General features: G+C 37.2%; 1 protein-coding gene across 2 annotated transcripts in view; it reads left to right on the forward strand.

The window, feature by feature from the left end:
• RBMS3 (RNA binding motif single stranded interacting protein 3) overlaps window positions 1-20,629 on the forward strand; it is a 721,097-nt gene that overhangs the window by 622,603 nt on the left and 77,865 nt on the right. For both annotated transcript variants that reach the window (XM_086614511.1, XM_086614510.1), the window contains one exon: window positions 12,337-12,443. In XM_086614511.1, the coding sequence (XP_086470637.1) occupies window positions 12,337-12,443 (107 nt within the window). The remainder of the gene's footprint in view (window positions 1-12,336; window positions 12,444-20,629) is intronic.

Consider the following 20,629-nt stretch of genomic DNA (forward strand, 5'->3'; position numbering starts at 1 on the left):
GCTCTGAAGAAAATTGCTGCTTCACATCAGCTGGAGACGGCTTTTGTCAGACCAGATCCTGATACTGCTGTTTGGTTGTAATCATGCTTTGAATAGAGCTGTAGGTAGATTCATCATGCCAGCGTAGCTGTGTCCATGTGCCTGTAAACCAAGGAAGGATCCCACCCAAATGGGGACAAAACCTTAAAGAGTGGTTGGATCTTGATGTCAGAGCCTGTTACTGTTTCTCATAATGTAGTCTATCTGGAAGAGAGGTCCTTGCTTTTTCATCTTTTGTGTAGTCATCTCTAATTTTATATCCTGTGTCACATAAGTGTTGGATCATCTATAGAGTTTGGAGATATCTTTTAAACTGACATTGATAACAAAGCCTTGGTATTTTTGTGGAGATAACACTACAATCTTCTCAGTTTCGTTCATGTTTTGATGCCATACATTTACTCTGAGACCATCTGCAGTCTTAATGGGTTCCTCACAGTCCAACAGAACTGGTCTTCAATCTCTGTTTTCAGGAAAAAAACAAACAATCTTTATAAACTTCTGTCATTCTGTTTGCCATAGGCAGTGACATTTAGCCCATCCATTGCTGTTTCATTGCCCGTTGCTCTCTCAGTTACAATGTTTTTTTTTCTGCAGTCTTTGTGTTTGTGAAGGCTCCTCTTGTCATCCAGAAATGGAGAAGAACGTGAGTTGCGTTTGCTCTTGTGTGAAGCTGGAACATTTTCAAGGGCGATTGAGAAGCATTCCTCTCCCTTCTCTTCCTGTTTTTTCCTTCATTTTGTTAAGGTGTTTTTCTTTGCCTATTTCTATACCTTTTTTTTTTCTTTTTCACCTATTCTTCCGTGTTGTGCTTGGCTCACTCCTGTTCTTATTATTTCAGTATTTTTAACTAAAAGAGTAGAGGACTGATTTTTGCTTTGCCAATCTTAGCATTGAGATCATACTCCTTTTGTAATTTTTGGACCCATGGCAAAGCAGGATCTAGCATGACCTTCATACAACCTCTGAGACATGTATTACACAGAGTTAAAGAAGATTAGGCTATCACTCAGTCTCTAATACGTAAGTTTGCTTCCTTGTCTACCCTCAGCTGAGAGATCTGCAATTGAAAATTTCAGAAGGGTTTAGTGTTATCTATTTAATATTCCAGGATATTCTCTCAGATGGTAATAAAGGATCTTTAAGCTGCAAAGGTTAGAATTTTCCTTATGTCATAGCACATTAGATTCAGTGTTGGTATCATCAACACATTTTGAAAAGATCTAAGAGGTATGAGTAAGATCTTCCATTGTCTTGGGAAAAGTTTATAATTTCACTTTTTTGTCTTTCCCTTGGATAAAGTATCATCATAAATAGGTGACTTAGTGGAAAATTCCCATTGAAACCACTGTGCAGTTTTCTGTGATGGAAATCACAGGTAAAATTGTGCCTTGAAGGCAGAGTCTTACTTTAAGCTGGTGCTAAGCCTCCGTGTCCTGACAGGAGCTCCAGGTGGTGGTGTGCTTCAGGGGCTTGCTACCTTCTTGCCCTTCAAGGAAACAGGAGACACTGAGCCAATTTTTTTTTTTTTTCTAAGGTTCTTTCTTCCTTTCCTGGCACATACATACCAGTGCCACATTTGCTCCCTACCTGCAGGTGCTTGGTGAGGGGAGCAGTGACATTCAGTTCAGTAGCACCCGGAAGAGCCTGTCTGTGAGACTCACGGCTTGGAAGTTGCTATGAGGAGCAGCAGATGCACCAAATTGGAGCTGCGAGGAGTTTGAGTGTGTCCCATGGCGCTGTGCAGTCAATGGTCAATGTTCTGAGCTGCTGCTCACCCCTTCTGCTGGGGAGAAAAAGGAAAGGGATATCAGTGTCCTTACTTATATGTTGTTTGCCAAGTATCCCTTCTGTTCTGTTGGGCTTATTTACAGGAGAAGATGGTCGAGCACGCAGTGAGGTTTTGTGGAACACAGTAATTATCTTGTCCAAGGTGTTTAGTGTGATTTGGATATTCTCTACCGCAGCGATAGCGATCTATTCTTCCTGCCTTTAAGAATCAGTCAGTCACCGTCTTGTAAATACTTTCTACTGTGTAGCCTATACCCAGCCACGGTTCTGACATAGTCAGGGTCAAATCCACTTTTTAAAGGTGTTCTTGCATTTAAGTGAGGAAGCTGGAAATGCTGTGTGTTAGCTTCTAGCAAACTCCCTCATTTTAGAGCATACACATTATGTCTTGCAGTGAATGCAGAAGAATAAAATGAAAGAAGGCCAATAACAATAAAAAGAATTTTCCCTTCAGCTTTTCCTTCTATCTCACAGTAGTGGCAAAATTCTATTGCTCAGCTATGTTTTAGGTTATAAATGTTTGGAGTTTTTGCTGCTGCACCCAGTAGTCATTGTTGGAATGTGTGTTAATTAGAACTGATTTAAATAAAAGGATTTTCATTAGATAGTCTGAGAAAAAAAAAAAGTCTGAATATTTTTGAGTATTTTTAAACTGTTGAACAGATTGATAGCTGGTTAAAAACTGTTTTTATTTTTTCATATACACAAATATTTCATCTGTCCACACCAATAAGTGCTTCTAGGAATATGCTGTTTCAGCTCTGATATCAAGAAGATCATATTACTGCTTTGACCATGCACAGGGCATCTTTACACAAACAAAATCTTTTTTCCTGTTGTAATGATTCTCTACTTCTACTTTTTAAAAGGCTATGAGTAGAGCTGCAAATAACTTTAGCATTATATGTATAGCCACATTTTTGTTGCAGTGACTGCTCACAAAGACACAACAGATGTGTCTTTCTCACAATCAGTAAACAAAACATAGTATTTAAGCATGTATGTCTGAATTAAATAAGCTAATGGTCATAACTGAAGCATTTTTTCCTTATGCAGTTTAACACTGTGTTGCATAAGCTTTTCTGGACATTAATGATATACATATGTTGGAGTGTGAGCAGTGAATGCCAAGACTTAACCTTAATTACTCAAAAATAAATGTCTATGTACAGCAATTATCATTATACTGGTGGAAAGAAATCATTGTATTGACATAAGACATTTGGCCAGGTTTCCTTGTTTATATTGAAAACATATGTTTGAAAAGAATTTTCTTTTCTCCATAGTGTTAGCTCTAGTAGTGTCACACAAACAAGAAATGATGTGATGGTAATGGTCTGGTTTATCTAAATAAAAAGTAATAAATAATTTAATTAAAACAATAATAAATAAATAAATTCAATACTAAATAATAAAGAAATACTTAAACAGCTACATGAAGTAATTTTGTGTTAGTAGAGCCAGAATTCATTCTTTTCACTGCATAAATCCCAATCATTTTGTCTTGGGACTGTCAGTGCAAGTAAGTTTTGCTTAGTGGAATAATAGCAAAGCCTCTGTGATCAATAACGTTAGTTTATGAGAATAGTAAAAATAGATTTTATAGCAGAAGCGCAGACCTATTGTTTTGAGATACAGCTTTGGATAAAAGCTTTGCATTTGCTCTTTTCTCCGGAGACTACTAAAGAGAACACTAAAAAGTAAAATGGGTGACCACAGAAGCAAGTAGGGTCACCCATTACCAGGGATTCATTTTATTTCCATTAGAGGGGAACTAGAAAGCATCTCACACTATTTGCACCTGATTTTCCATTATAAATTATGGTACATGAGATCATTTAAAAATCGCTGAGCCTTTCAGGTGGAGCTGACTCTGTTGCTGTTCCTTAATAATTGAACAGTAAGAAATACAAGATCTCCATTTTCATCCAAACAAAATAACTTCTGAGATTATGGGAGAGGGCAAAAGGTGTATGAAGTACAATCTTCCTAAAAGCTCATAGGGCCAACTCAGAGGGGATTTAAAGAGTGAGTTTGGGTTCACATTTAGAGGAGGACGTTTTTTCAGTCGTCTTTTACCTGCAGATTGGAGTCCTGGGACTACACACTCAGCTGGCGTACATTGGTACAAGAGCATTGAAGTGATACACCAGTATGAAGTAAATGCACTAAAGTCAGGGTGCTGCTTGTTTAAAAACATGATAAAACTCAGACCTGTGCTCTAGTTCACTGCTGCAAGATACGAATTTTGAGTTTTAATGCTTATCTGGGATGAGAGGCAACACAGTGAGACTGCAGGACCTCACTCAGTAGTTTTTTTGCTGAAAACTAGTTCCTGATGACAGACTAGTGGTTGTCTTGGCTTTCTTTACATGTTGTTACTAATATGACGGGATTGCAGCTTCAAGTTTAAAGACCCAATAAAACACTAGCACCTGTAGTTTTTTGAATGGTGGCCCTGAAAGAAAAATGCTGGGAGAGAAAACAAAGTTCATAAGAGAGACTCCAGTGTAACTGCTGTCATATTTACTTCCAGTTCAAGTCATAGGCTGGAAGCCTGTGCCAAAACCCAATGAAGGTACTGAAGGCATTCTCATCAACTTCACTGGATCTTGGGATCTTGGGTTGGATATTATTCACCTGATCCTTCCTAGTTCCTTGTCACACATGGCAGAAGCTTGTGCCTATGTGGCAAGTCATGGTCTGGGAATTCACAGTGAAAAACAGTTAAATGTCTTCAAATGCTTTCAAGAATATTTTTTAAGTTTGGCATTTTTTTCATTTCACTTAAAGGAATCAACTCCTGTCCAAACGTGTAGTCTAGTAAGCCTCTGAAGCAGTAATTATTCAAGAAGCTAATGGCATAAAAATGTTAAAAGCAACCACTTTTTTCTTTTGTTTTTAAATCATAGAAGTCAAAATCCCAGACAGTACTTAGCATTTGCAAAATCTATACAAAAATGTAAAAAAAATATTTTTTTTATTTTTTGAAAACTGTTAACACCAGCTGTCATCAATGGGGAGAAAGTTTTGATAGGGGACCATTGCATTATCATATCTTTAGTCTACTAATTACTTACATAGTTTCCATAGCTTTTTCCTTCAGTGTTTTGTTTAGTTACTCTGGCACAGGAGAAATACAGGGGAGCAGTGGCACATAAGCTCCACACAAAATGTTTTCAAACATGGAAAGGTGGGTTGGTTTCTTAAGCATTCACTTTTAACAGTGCTGATTGAGCACGCGTGGGGCTTTGCTTATTTAACAAAAAAATCCATTTTTTATCTGCTTGTTTCAATACTTATTTATTATCTATCTCACAGATAATAGGTGAAGTGCTTTGAATGACTTGTAACCAATACTCCTCTTCAAAATATGTTACTGTCTCAATTTTTTAGTACATGGCTCTTCCAGTGAGGCAGGAATCCAAGGGAGTCTATCAAAGTGGTCTAAGCACTGGTGCATGAAGTGATTTCTGCAAACTGATGCACATACTTAGTTGGTTTGATTGCACAGTCCTTCGATAAAAGGACCTCTTCTTTTGCTGTAATGCCTCTTGGAGAATATAAAAGCTGCAAAACAAATCACTCCTCAAAAAGCCCACTTCCTTTTCATCTAGTAGCTTAAGGTTGTGAAGAGCTGTCATAGCACTGGGCACAAAGGATGAACTACGGCTGATATTTTTCAGCTTTATGCCTGAAACCTCCAACAGGGCAGAACTTTCCTGTATCATCAAGTTTGAGGAAGCTGCTTTCTCTGACAAAACTCACAGGCCCAACTCTGCTCTTAATCACAGTCACCTCAAGTTTAAAGCCACTAAAGAGTGGCTTTGGGTTCACTGGGAATCTCTCTCTAACTTCTGTGAGCTCAGATTCAGGCCTTTTGTTTAAAATAAAGGCAGAATCCAACATTAAAGTACAGTGTATCATTTAAGTGGTTATTATTTAATAAAGTTAATTAATGAACTCCTTAATTCTGTTCTGGATTTGCTCCTCATCCATTCATGCTCTCCAATAGAGACCACCACTAGAGTTGGTTGAGAAATTGAGCTCCTTAAAATAAAAATACACCGTCGTATTGCAACTTTTCAGCACTGCTTAATACTGCATTTCAGCTTTGCTCTTTTGATTGATTTTATTTAAGTTTAAATACCATATTGAAGCATCTGTTTATCTCCATAAAATAATGTATCAAGTTATAACAGTTTCTCCTTATCAGCAACATTGGAATGGAACATTTTAATAGGCCTGAATCAGGCAGTCTCAATCTGCTCCTGTTGAAAATTTTAAAAATGAAAATATTTTTTTTAAACAACAACAAACTGTGAAATGAATGTTGCAGTTTCTCATAGAAAAGAGACTCTAGCTTCTGATCTGCTCTAACAAATCTTTATGGGGGCTTCTACATCAATATAATTAAGTATAACTTTTCTATGTAGTAGCTGGAGAGTTTTCATCAATTGCAACAAGATCCGGATCACACTTCACAGTTGGCACGCTGTTTCTCCAATATATGCATACAATTAGCTCTTCTACCTGCTCTAAGTAATTTCTGTTTCGCAGAATAGAAACATTAACTTTATGCTTAACACACTATTTCCCTTCTGGGATTTATTTTCCTTTTCTAATATATTCTTGCTCTTTAGAAATAATAATTATACAAAAAAGATGAAAGGATTTTTTCACATTTCTTAAGACAAAAAGTTGAACTAGAGATAATTACTTAAGTAAGCTACAATACAGTTTATCAAAAGTAAATCACTTTTTTTTTTCTTGCTAGCCAAGCAGATGTTTGTTTTTTAATTGTTGCTTTGGGGTACTTTTCTGTTATGTAAAGCTGTTTCCCCAATTTCTATAATTATATTGTGAAAGTGGTATGTTGTAGAAACTAAAATGCAATGTTAACTCATTGTTTTGCTTCCATAATCAGCTGTACAAATCCACTGAATATCATGTAGTTAAATTTAACTGTAAACCCACTGGACAAGTATTGCTTAACGTGTACAAAAGCACTGGCTCTTGCAAAAACACTGAGCAGAAAGGAGTGCTTCTGTGTATAATGTCCTGTGACATCACATCCAGTATCATGAACTTCTGGGACAAAATCTATTACTCCACAAAATTACCAACTCTGTCCTTCAACAAGTCAAGCATCCGTGTGGGGGTAGGATGATGTGTTTATTTGCTTCATTACTTATGGTTTCCGTACTCAGCTAACGCCTTGTCCTTGCATGTCCTTTTGTCCTTTTGTGTCATGTTCCATCTTTTGTAATTCTTCATCTTCATTTTCCAAGAGCAGAATAGCTATGGTTGTGTTTTCTAATCTTCCTTGAAGTTTGAGTTTTGTTTATTTTTGACTTTGGGATGAGTAAGTACTGCATGACAGAACTTTCCTAGAAGCCAGTGGACTCGACTAGAGCAGAAAGTCACTCTATTGTTGGGTCCTGAAACTTTTACAATTTTGAAGCTTACAAGGACAAAATTCATTTTGTAAATAAACTCTGCAGGTACATCCGTCTCAAGTATAGGATCAGAACTTTAACTTGCTCTGTCCTGCCTTGCTTCTCGAGCTTTTGTATCTCTCATGTCTACCTCTGAAATACTGTATGAGTAAACAGGTCTGCTTACAAAGTGGCTTTGATGTTACCATGGAATGAAGTTTTTCTCAAAGATTAAGAATGATTGCTCTGTGGCAGACAAAGGGGTTGGTTCTTGCATGGATGTTTCAATCAGATATTCTATGTGATTTGTATATGCAAATGTTATGAAAATACTTAATATGTGGAAGGGAATTAAGAAGAAAAATAATTATCAAAGCTTGATCGATTTGGATGCTTGGTGTAATTGTGAACTCAATTATTGCTCTGCTTCATTTTTTATGGTGAAAGAGCATTTGCCAAGGCTGAAAAATAAATTCATCTACCTTTCTCATAAAAACGTACTTTGAAAAAGATCATTGACTGTGCACTGGCCATTCATTGATATACCAATGAGTTTCTCATCATTTTTCTTCACATTAACAAAATCAAGGTGTTTAAAGACCCACATGAATGTTCACAATGCACTTGTTGCTAGGCTGTCTACTGGAAATGTTACTGTCATTTTTGCAAAAGATGAGAAAAAGACATTAAACTCTTCCTGACATGCTGAAAAATATTCTGGTTTCAAAAATATTCATAGTGAAAGCAGTTAAAATACGTAAATATATTCTTGTTACTACATTTTTATATATGTAATTCTTGCCATTGCTGGACAGATGATGCTATATGACTATGAATTGGAAGTCGTGGAGGACAAGCTTCTCTCAGTAACTCTTAAGACAGAAAAAGTTTCAGAGTACCTGAAATAATGAAAAAGATTCTCTGAATGCAAATGACAGCTTTCATCTTCCTTTATGGAGCACATGCTCATGAATATATACATTTTTGCATATGTAGAAGCTCAAGTGTATCTGCCTTCTGATGAATGAAAGAATAAGGAAATTGTGTATTCAGAACTAGTTAGAAGTTTGCTTTTTTTGTTGAATTCTCCAATTTAATTGAAGTTGCTTTCCTGAGATGGAACCTTTCTAAGAAGCTGCCAGATTCGAGAAGGGACACTATTATCGCCATCTCTTTCCATCTAAAGGTTTTGTCCTATTTTAAATATCGCTGTTGCTTTTGGTGATATAGCAGCCTTTTGGCAGTTCAGTGCTTCTGTCTGCACAGTCTGTCCATCTAAAGTAGCAGAGCATGAGAAGCTGATCTCCTAAGGGAACTTCAACAGTATCGACAGGCTTGATTGACATAAAACCAGTTTCTCTCTTTCACCTCCACTGAACTACTAGAGTAAATTCAGGGCCTGATTGAAGAGAGATAGGACTTTAGCCATTGACTTCCATGGGAACAGAATTTGAACACTAGCAACTACTGCCCTCTCCTAAAACAGCCCTGAATATCTTGGCAAATGCTGTTTCGAAGCACTATCAATTTGATCCCACTTCCTTCTCAGGACTGAAAGCCAAGTTCAGGGCTATTTATATCTTATTAACTAGAGCAGGCTTTGGATGGGAACTACAGCAAGCATTTAAATCTTCTCCTTGAAAAATGGGTTATGGCTTAATGAACCTTGTTCAAGTTAAAGCTGTTATTTATTCTTGATATTTCTATTTGTTACTGTCAGGTAGAAGTCAAAGAAAGAGCAGTGCCTTCTATCTTGAAGAGTTTATCAGAATGGAATAGCCTGAAATTTGTCTCAAGTGAATCAATTCTCACTTTTCTGACAGGAAAATACCAACAATAGATTTTTCAGATATGCTTCAAAATACCACACATGCCCAAAACTTTGAGGATGTCAAGAACCATACAAAAAAAAATGTGCTTATTGGTTTAAAATATGAGCATCTACAGATATCTAAATTACATTTTCTATTAAGTCAGCAGTACAAAAGGTGAGAGAAGAGACAGGGACACAGGCATTTATTTTCCATCGGTGCGTTCATACAGAGGAAAAGGAGAAAAGTAAAAATTCAGTTCATGAATTGAAGAGTGTCTGTCTGGAATAGAAGAGAGAAAAGCTGAAAAAGTTTAAAAGATTCCTTTTTTCTTTCTTCCCCTTCTGAAGTATTTGGAGGTAAAATATCCCACTTCTGCTGCAACCCTTGGATATTATTGACGTAACGTTGATATTGTTTGAATAGTTCCTAAATATTTTCTTTTTGAATTGGTAGCCATAGTACCTAATTGTGATTTTTTTTTCCTTGTCTGAAGTAAATTTATTATTTTTAAAGCACTTCTGGCATTTCCTGAAACCATTCGTAAGAATGATGGTACTAATGTCAAATATTCACGTGCATCTGATCTTGCAAAGCCTAGAGAATCTTTCTTACAAGGGATTTCAAGAGGACTGAAGTAAACCAGAGATCTGAGTTGTTTGTTTACTTAGAGCAACATGTTTGAACTCCTAAGACGCTGTTACACTCTACCTTATGTCCTGAAAGAAGAAAGTTTATTAATATGATTTCTTCGTATTTTGAGGTTGGTTATCATAGTTTTTTCTAGGTGTAAACCATTAAGACCTACACTACTTCAGAGCTAATAAGGTAGTTTTCTGTCTTGCTGGATGTAATATGCTATGTGCCTGTTTTTCAAAAAAAAACCACAAACAACCCCGAACTATCTTATCTGGACTCTGTCTTCCTGTCAGAACCTTTTCTTTTGATCGTTTTGCTTACGTTGATGTTGATCAACATGGATTGACTTTTCCCCCAGAATTCCCCTCAGTTTGCTGTAGGGGAATATAACTCCTGTGCAGAAACTTGCCTGTGAAGGGCATGGTACCTAAGTGGGGTGGGGTAAAGTTGTTCAGCAGTTCTGTTCGATTTCAGTCAAATTTAGGAAGCCCCAAGTTAACAAGTAAGAGGTCATCAGATGGTAATGCTGGATATTGGGAAGTCCAGAAAACCGACAGCTTCCTATTTGTGATTGGCTAATATATGCAGAGGATATGTAGTAAACCATATGACTTCCTAGCTTGCTCAGCCACATCATAGTATGTGGGCTAACACCGCATGTGTACATTCGCAGATGATCATGGCATGTGTAAATATCCAACGTGCAGATTGTTTTTGCACGCTGCTCCTAATGGTATCATATGTTGCTTGATAGTTGTTCAGTGCTTAAACCAAAAAGCTTTTGAAGCTTCAGATGTGACATTTAATAGGTCTTTCTGTAATGCTGGCTTAGCACCTGCTCCTCCCTCACAGTCACATCAAAGTGAACTGTAAGTAACTGCTCTGAAAGCATACAGCATTGCGCTGTGGAGAAAACTGGTGAAAAGCAGGGCAGTCGGCCCTGTAAAATCTCTGCATCTGCAGAAAGAATCTCCACAGCCACCTGGATGCTTTTAAACCTTCATTATTTTAAATTTCAGATGGTTGGCTGAGCATTGCGTCTACCAAAATCTGATACAATAATCGAAATCAGAGGTGGGGAAGGACCTCTGGGATCACACAGTTGAGCTTTCTGCCAATAATGGATTGTTCCCTGCAGTTCAGTTTCTAGTGGCCTTGGAAATTACTAGCCTGGTAAAACGGTAATGAAAAAACAAAGCCATTAAAGCTTCAGAAGTAGCCAAAGTGATGCTGTCCCAATGAGAAATTGTGAGTTTGATGTGAGATTCTCTATGTGCATTGCTCCTTGGTTGCAGTTTTGAAGTGATCACAGTTTTAACCTATGCTTTATAGCCATTTTGAGCTGGCTATAACTAAGAGACTGGGGGAGGTGAGCTTGTTTTAATATTATATGAACTTATTTCATCCTTTAACTAAATCATTATTTTTATTACAAATAAAGAAGTCAGCAACTTGACTTGACTTACTGCAACATTTCCTTCATGTCCCTGCACTCTTATTCTTTCAACATTTCTAGCTTCCCAGAAACAGGAAATGAGGAGGAAAAAAAACAGGTTTCTTTCTTTTTTTCCATCAAAACTCCTAGTTAATTAACTGGACCCTCTACTTTTCATACTTGAGAACTGAAAAAATTCCTGAAAAAATTCAGATGTGACACATCATTTTTAGATGTCTTTCAACCAAGCCAATATTGTCAACTTATCTGTTGACATAGGCAATAAAGAACAGTCTTGACATACACCTAATGAAGGGGCTAGAATTTGGCCCCTCCTTTAAGAAAGAGGCAGGAAAAGGCAAGCTCCTACTGGCAAGCTAATTACAATTTTTTGGCAGAAAAATATTTTAGGAGGCTGTTAAAAGCTGGGTGAATGAGAAAAGATCCCAAGACACAAAGTTCCCTTCCTGTTGTACCCATTTGACATGTGATAATTTCTTCACTAGGGGGCCCTATTGTGAGCTGCCTTTTGGGGTGTGTAGTGCTCCGAATATCCTTTCTTCCTGGGGCTCCAGCCTCCCTGACTATTGTATTCACACACACCAGATCTAAGTTGGAGAGGAAAAGGGTTTTCCCAGCTGCCAACTTGCTTAAAAGAGGAGTTAAGAGGAAAAGAAAGCTAATTGGACTGTGCTTGGCAAAAGTCTCTGCTTTATTCTGTTTATTCAGAATTTTAAAGGATTGTGTGCCGAGAAACACAAAAATAGTGAGAACACTTATTCCTTAAACAGATTCTTGCAAAGTTTTTACAGTAAAAACAGAAATCTGCTTTAGTAAAGCAGTGTTTATCCTTGCACTAATGCTGATCATGAATACGTGTCTAACTTAGCTGGAACTAATGCCTGACTCTACTATTCCACTACAGTAACTTAACATTCTGCGTAGGCTGATTATTTTTTCAACAATATTTGCTAAATTCTTTTAAGGGCTGCCAGTATATATTTTTTGAAGCTTAGTTAGTAAGAACAGCTGCCAGTAGAGTCAAGGCTAAAAGAGGCAAAAAATATCTGCAGAAGGCAAGATTTTACTTCAAAAGATCAGTATTACAAAGCACTACTGTTGCTGCTATAATCACTTTCTTTGGGGGGGATGCTAATATAGACTGGGTTTCTTGTCTTCACAGCCCCCACTGAGCCTTTGCTGTGCAAATTTGCTGATGGAGGGCAAAAGAAGCGCCAGAATCAAAGCAAATATACACAGAATGGAAGGCCGTGGCCCAGAGAAGGAGAGGTAAGTGCCACGCAGCAATTATTTTCCAGGGGTTTGGCAGAAGTCAGCTGCAGACCTGGAGGTCTACCTTTCAGGGCTACGAAGAAATCAGGTTGCACACAAAGTAACAATAGTTTCACACAGAAAAAGGTATATAAGCAGAGGGGAGAGGGAAGTTTATAATAATGTGCGGAGTGTAAAGTTACAGGAAAAGAGAATTTCAGAGCTTGATGTGGAACTGTGTGCAGCCGTGTCCCATCATGAGTTTTCTGTCTGCAGCCGAACCTGAGTCTAGTGTTCTCTTACTGATGTGCCATCAGCACCCGTGGCGTACCTTTTATAAACCCCAAATCAATTTACACTTAAGCAACTCAACAACGTTATTTCCTCCATATAGTTCCTGCTGATAAAACATCATCGGGAAATAGGTGGGTTGTTATAAAAGGGAAAGATGCACTTGCACATCCAAATGTATGGTCCATGTGAAAGTTTTCCAAAAGCCTATTTGAGCTGGGCTCTTCATTCTGTCCAAGACAAAACAGTTTACAGTAGCCTCATCTCCATCATGTCTACAAAGTTTAAAAAAAAAAAAATCTAACAGTTGCTTTCTGCTCTGCTGCAAATAGTCTGTTAGTGGAGTTTCCTTTCTGTGTACTTGTATGTGAAGTGACTCCAAATGTGGGTGAAATAAGAAAGGAACGTATTTGACTCTTCAAGAGTTTATTTATTCTTGGATGTTATTATCGGATAAAGACACTTGAATAAATGAGGTAGATCTGGTCATAGTACCTTCTTGCGCATGATTATAACTATAAAGGCTGAAGGACTTATAAGTATTTCTATCCTAAACATCTATTCTTTGTATTTATGTTTTAGACTTCAAAGGGAAAAAAAAAAAAGATATGTTGCTCAACTGTGACCCACTAGAATACAAGTTGTGGGATTGTTTTTTTTTGAGTTTGTTTTTTTTTTTAGTAGGTTTTGCTATACTTACTTCAATTTTACAAAGCAAATAAACAAGAAAACTATTTTATATTTCTAAGTTACGTGTTTGTAGAGGATTTCTGCTGGTTTGTTACTACTTGATTTTGCTAGCTGATACTTTTCAGACGATTAGCTTGTGACATATATACTTTAGCACGATTGGCGAGCTCCTAAAACAGAAAGGCATATTGAAAGCATAGAAATTTCTTCCTCCAGCAAAGTGCCTACTGTACACTATTCCAATAGCAGTGCTCCAAAATATTTTTAGCTTTTTGGGCTGAAAGTGCCAATGTGGCAGCCACATTTGCTACGAGAGTTTTCAGAAGTCTCCAGAGGTTCATTGCAGTCTCTTATGTCATGTCTCAAGAAATGGAGACATCTACTTAGGAGCCATTATGGTTTATCGTGTTAGGAATCTGCTGAGGAACAAGTGCCCAAGAAGTGTTTCAAGTGGTAGACTCAGGTCATTGTCTACAAAGCTTGAAAAACAAAGGTTTATATGTAGGAGATAATAATAAACCCTCAATAAGGTCAACAATCCATATTTTAAAGACCTCTAAATCGCTGTTTAAATAGTAAATGCCATCTTAGCTATTATCTCCACTGTTCTATGCTTCCTTCAGTTCAAATCAATAAACAAGAGAATATAAAGTTAAAGCCAACAAGCCACCACTATGCCTATGGCCTCAGGGCGTCAGCTTATTGCAACATACGTAGTTCATTTGCTGCTAGTAGAGTGGCTCGTATTAAGCACAATGCTATCCCTGTGACCTAAAGGCAGGGTGTGGTTAGTGTGTTTATAGTATGAACGTTTAAAAACTGGTTTTCATTGCTGGGAGACATCATTCCTTATTGCTATTCACAGTCAACTACAGGGCTGTTGTCATGGTATAATCTACGAAGGAGGAAGGATTGTAAAGATGCAAACTCTAATATTTCAGGCTAGGAATGTGCTCTGTTTTCTTAGATTTTCTTAGATTTTCTCTGTTTACTAGCATCTGGTTAATACCTTGCTGCACATTGGATATTTACTAATCAAAGCATCAAAGACAAGAATGCATGTTCTCTTTTAGGGTCACTCATTTATTGGATTTCTTCCCCACCATTGCTAATTTTCTTATTTCCAGAGTAAAATCCTTCTGTGTAATTACTCTTATATTTTATATGCAATAGGGGTTCCTAAATCTTTGTCCTTTAATGATCCTACTTTAAGCATGGTGTACCATTCAGTTGTTCTCTTTTAGCAACACTTGGATAACCTTCCCACAATTACTCCTGTCAACTTTAATTTCTTTTAAAAAGAACAGGCAGTGAGTAGTTAGAAATAATTGATATGTGACAAGTATCATAGTTCTGGTTACAAAAAGGATCTGGAAATATTCCCCGCATCTCTGCTTTTTCTTGGTTTCTTCCCCTAAGAAAAGCATTGAAATAGTGTCCACGAGATTACTCCCTCAGCATTTCCACCCTGGCCAAATCCTGTGGTATCTAGATCGAGATGTATTTTGGCTATTGTTCAGATAAGCCTGTGTATTCTTGAATACTTATGTGAAGGGCATTTCTAAAACTTCAGAGGTTTAACCAGCATTAACACTGAGCGTGCGTGAGGATTATTGCTTGGAAGGGCAGACCCCAGAGAAATGGCACTGACAGTTCTGTCAGTGGCCTCAAATTTGAACATACAAAGCAGAGACAGACAGCTGTGCCCAGTGCTCTGCTGTAGGGGGAAAATGGCAGGAGACCGAGATGGTTTTACCTCTCTGGACATGCTGTTCTCAGAGGTTTTGCTCTCTTTTATGGAGAGCGTCTGTGGAATTTTATAAGAGAGGAATATTTTTTTTGGTAAAGTTTTCAGGACATACTGCTGAATGTAATAGAAAATTTTATTCCTATCATATGTTTTTGTAGATTGCTTCATAACCATATAGAAATACTTTAGTTGGCTGTTAAATTGGCTTACCTTTTAAAGTCAAGCCTAGGAATACACTGAATTTCTTTAGGGCTTTTCAGGCAGTTTTTCTGGTACTTGGTTACTTGGCCAGTTGTAACCAGGGAAGAATGCCTGACCTTGAATAGCACTTTCTACTCCTTAGCTTTCACTCTTGTTTGAGGCCTCAGGAAATACTCAGCAGATTTACTGAGGCATTTGACTGAGGATTTGTGATGGCTGACCAGTCCTGGACTAGGGAGCCGAGAGCTTAGATTACTGATGACTTTGTAAAACCCTGTCAAATTATACATCTAACATACAGGTGCAGTAAATGTGCAGTTAAACCTGCAAATGTTGGGAATATTTGCAGTAAAATTCTGACCTAATAACTGAGTTGTTAGTTTAATTTTAATTTCAGGATATTTTTTTTCTGACTTGCACCAGTTTAATTCAGCACTCTGTTTTGAAACTTTCCCTGACAAGATCATGTTGAGATGGTGACAGAGGGTAATCATATTCAAATTCTGTCTGTAAAATATTTGATTTAATTTACCTCTAAATTACAATTGACAAGTCTAAAGGTGAGTGACATTTCTCAAAAAAAAAAATGTTCATTAACTGGAAATGCATCTGGGGAATCAAGAGTAGTTAGAAATTGCGATCAGATTGGTTTAAAAACTGCAACTTAAATTTTGCAACATAATCTTTTACTGCAGATTTACTGAAACTTTGTTTTGGTTATTCAGAAATAAAATCTTTTGATACGTGCATTTAAGAGGGGGATTATTTGAAATTTATCTGGTAGAAAGGGAGAAATCTCACATAAACTGAAAACAAACTAAATGCTTTACATCAGCCCAAAGTTTATTATTGTTTACTTTCTTCTAGAAAGAACAGTTCTAGAAATGGTAGCCTTTCTATATCTGATCAGCCCAACGTGATTAAGTTTTTTGTACATTCACGATATTTTGAAAACTTTGATACTTCATTTGCAAGTTTCTGTAAAATTTAGACCATTTATATATTTGCATTTTCTTTCTTGCAAGGGAATATCACCATTACAGTATTGGTGCATATATCACAACAGCGACATGCACCATTGAATGTCACCCACTTTTTATTGAATTTGGCCTGATGTCTGTAATGATATTTGATAATTGCCACCAATCATTCTTCTATTGATTGCTTTCTTGCTTCTCTAATCTGGGTTACATTTTTGTTTCTCAATTGTTTCTCTATTCTCTTAACCTCCATTTCCTCCCCTTCTCTCTCTTCTTCCTTCCCCGTTTCTCCTTTGTTGTCTTTCAAGATTAGTTGGTGAAATGTCTATAAAGAATTAAACATGGTTTTAATTCTTTCCTAAAAAAATAAGATGACCTAGTAGTTTGGGAATGTTGCTTCTGTTAACAGTTTCTCTTTTTATCTACTACTCATTGCAATTTCATCTAAGGCAAACAGTAATTTGGAGAGAAAAACGTATAATAGGTAATTTGAGAGACTTTCCGTTATTTTTGTGAAGTCAGTACCAGTGAAGGGCTGAAGCAGTTGCTTCTAGTGCCAGTTGTCCCTTCTTTACCACCAGCAGCAGGCATTTAGAAATGATTAGTAGATCTGTTCCAGGCCCATTTATAACTCAGACATAGATTTCTTCTTATTTTTCCAAGGAGATAGGTACTACCTAGTTGTTCTGCATAATCCTCAGTGTCTAGGCCCGATGTATTTTATACCTAGACAAATAATTTTTTCTTTTCTGTAGGAGACAATTTCCAGGCCTGTCCAGATATGCAGTAGTACCTTCACGTGCAAACCATGCACAAAGATATATATTATATATTCAGCATTTGTGTAAGTTAGACATTGGTCAGTATTTTGCATTCTTATTTTCAGCAAATGCTTAGTTTAACAAAGAGATAAATTGAACCTGAAGAAAAGCCTACACAGAAAGAGAAAGTAGAAGGGCAAAAGGTGACTAGCAGATATGTGAAAAGATACAGAGCAATGGGTTAAAAATTCTTCATGACACAAGATGCTGTCATTGTGAGCAACGTTTTGAAAAGATGCCTAAGTGGCAGAAATAACAAAAAACAGTTTAAATGATTGGGTTTTGAGCTTATAAAGCACATAGAAATATTTTAAAATAATGACCTATGTGAAATGAGTGTCTCTGAAATCAATATTTTAAAAGGGACCGTTTTACTCATAATAAGGGCCATGGTTTGGTTAAAGTAGAATCAGAACTGTACATGCTCTCTTGTATTAGTTTTCTTCATTTTGGCTTTGAATTTCTTTCTGTGGTGAAAAATGTCATACTGTTTGCCCCAGAGATTTTCTTGCAGTTGAGTTTTCCTCCAAATTCTGCTGCTAGGACAGTGTTTTCTTCTGAAGAAAAAAAAAGATGTTAGAGACAGGTGAAAAAGACATATCTTTTTCTGCACTCTGCTGTATCCCTCACAGATATTTGGTGGACCGTCATTTTCAGTAGGTGCTGCAAGCCATCCCTGGAAAGTCTTCTCAACTCATTGTAACACACATATCTAGTGTGCAGATATGACTGTAAACCACAGCTGATTTAACGCTGGATCAGACTGATGGCAAAATGAGTGTGCCAGATCCCCAAAAGCAGATGGTTTGTAGACCTGAAGAGAGTAAATACAAGAGTAAATATATGAGTTGGCTGTGGAAACATAATAATTATATTGTATTATATACATCTATATGAGGAGGATATTATCCTTTTTTTTTCCTTTTTGACTTTTGTAAACTTCAGCACTTACTGTTTAACTCATCAGATAAATAGAAGTGGGAACAAAGTGACTCAACACTGAGAACAGAAGCTGTGTAGATTAGACTTCCAGTCCAGTTCTGAAGGACAAAATGATTTCTTGTCATTCATTTGGGTATTTGAACTTGTCATTGTGTTTATCAGCTCAACCTCTGACCTTCTGAGGTTCATGAAACACTTCCCAAGTTTGACCTCAATGTTACTTATTTCTCTCTCCACAACCCCTTTCGTTTCAGAGCTTGCAGCTGCTTAAGGAGCAGACATCACTGGGAGATGCTCCATTTCTTTCATATGCATCTATATGTTTAAGAGGTGTCACATTTACATTTTAGATTTCTTCTTCTCTAAAAAGAAAGGTGTTTTTTTATTCAGAATTAAATTCAGAAATCTTTCTAATAATGTGGAATATTTCTGACAAAGCTGTTTAAATAATCAAAGGAAGGAACTCTGCCAAGTTAACTTTACTGTTGACTGAGCTTATTTTATTAAATCAGTATTTTAAACCAATCTCATTTGGGTCATTGATTCCTTCCCCCTGCTCTCTCTTCGTTCTTCAAAGTGTTTCAGTCAGAGTATCTGCTGTCAGGGCACAAGAGATCCTTGTGCTGTGATGTCTGGCAGATATTAGCGGCGGTAACAAAACAAGTACAGGAATTTCAGTGTTGAAATTTCAATTGATTCCACTGTAGTAGCCAAGAGCACACCCATTCCCCTGGGACGGCAATCCTCCGGTATGAAAGAATGAGGGGATGAGTCAGAGGAGATGGGGAAGAGAGACCTACCTTCTGGTCTAACTCCCACACAGGTTCACCACGAAATCCTTTGAGTCCTAAGGTACAACCTTATTTTTCATAATCTCACCTTAAGGAGGAGAAACCCAGGGACTCTCCTGCTTGAAAAACCCACTACATCAGTGAATTTCACCCGTTTTTACTTTGTAGGCTTCTCCATTTTTTTTCCAATGAGACTGTGGCCTTCTGCATACTAAGAAATCCTGTGATGACAGCAGCCTTGCTTTGTGCAGGTGCTCCAGCACTAGGCGTAGGCTGGCCAGAGCAGATTCAAGGAGACAATGTGGTAAGATTCCTCTCTGAGGAAGAGGCGTTGGACATCTCTGTAGTAGGTCGATATTATGATGAATTCTTGCACACGGTGAGGGAAAGGCCCGTACACTGAGAGTAGGAAATTATATCTTGGTGAAACTGTTTGTGGAAGCTACTTCCCAGCAGCAAAGAAGACATCATGCAACCTAAAATTTGGTAATTTATAGATACTTCTGTTTGCTGGAAAACAGATAGTGGGCTGATAAAGATTGTTCTTGTGAGAGTTCAGAGAGATTTGGAAGAGAAATAACAAACCCACTTTATTTCACATGATATTGAAGATGTGATCATTTTTATAATAATCACTCCACAACTTAATCATTTCTTTGAGAGATTTACAAATCCAATTTACATAAGCAATGCAAATGTGATGGTCTAAGACTCTTTTTAATGAGGCAAATATGCTCATTTATGTTCAAATCATAACAAAGAGAGGGAAAAAAACAGAAATGGAACACCTTGTCTTTGCCTATGGAAATTTTTTCACAGTAAAGCGTTGAACAAAAAAAAGCCTTCAAACTTCCTGGGGGAGCCCTTGCCTTCCAGAGGCTTTCTGATATTTCCTGCACTCTATTGAAGGAAAAAGCTTAAATTTAGAGAAAGGTACAGACTGCATCTTTTGTTATTAGAATCTTTTTGTTTATCGATGTCAATAATTAGAAAACTGCAGCAACAGAATAGCAAAAATCTTCATTTCTTTGTCCTAAGTTCAGACACTTTGGTAAAAAATAAGCGATAAGTAAACACATATGGTTTAAATAGTCTTTTTTAAAGAATCGGTATTTTAAATCAGCCGGTTTTATTTTTGTGTCACTTATGACATTCTGTTAAGTAATCATTGAGAATTACCTTTATTTATTATGATATATGGGACTGATAGCATGTACTCCTTTTATTAATTACTTTAAGGGATTGCATATTGAAATGTTGAGGTGTAGAATTTTCACTCAGTAGCTGAGTATGTTGTCCATTATCTGGCTGAACGACATAAAAATTCTGTGGTTCAGTCATTCCTTCATAGAAGATTTATCTGACAAATATTTTCCTGAGGCGGCATTCCATCATCAGTGCCACTCTCTCAGGTGGCATTTCATCAGGAAGTGTCAGTATCAGAAGAAGGAATAAGACCCTGTCCTTCTACTGAAACATGAGCAAAATGGTGGATGAAAAGACCTGGAAGAAAATACTCTTCAGCACAACTAAGGACTGCTACAGAGGCATCAGCCAGTGCCTCAGTATAGCTAATACCATATTAAGCATAGTGACAGCTATATTCAGTTCTGCATTTTTGACGGAGTAAGTTGGACCTCTATCACATGGAAGTCTGAGGCCAACCCTCATATTCTATATTTGGTATTTTTGGAATTCCTGTTTGTGTGCTATGGAGGAAAGTGCAGACAATTTTCCA

The sequence above is a fragment of the Tauraco erythrolophus genome, chromosome 7 (genome assembly GCF_009769465.1).
Source record: "Tauraco erythrolophus isolate bTauEry1 chromosome 7, bTauEry1.pri, whole genome shotgun sequence".
Lineage (NCBI taxonomy): Eukaryota > Metazoa > Chordata > Aves > Musophagiformes > Musophagidae > Tauraco > Tauraco erythrolophus.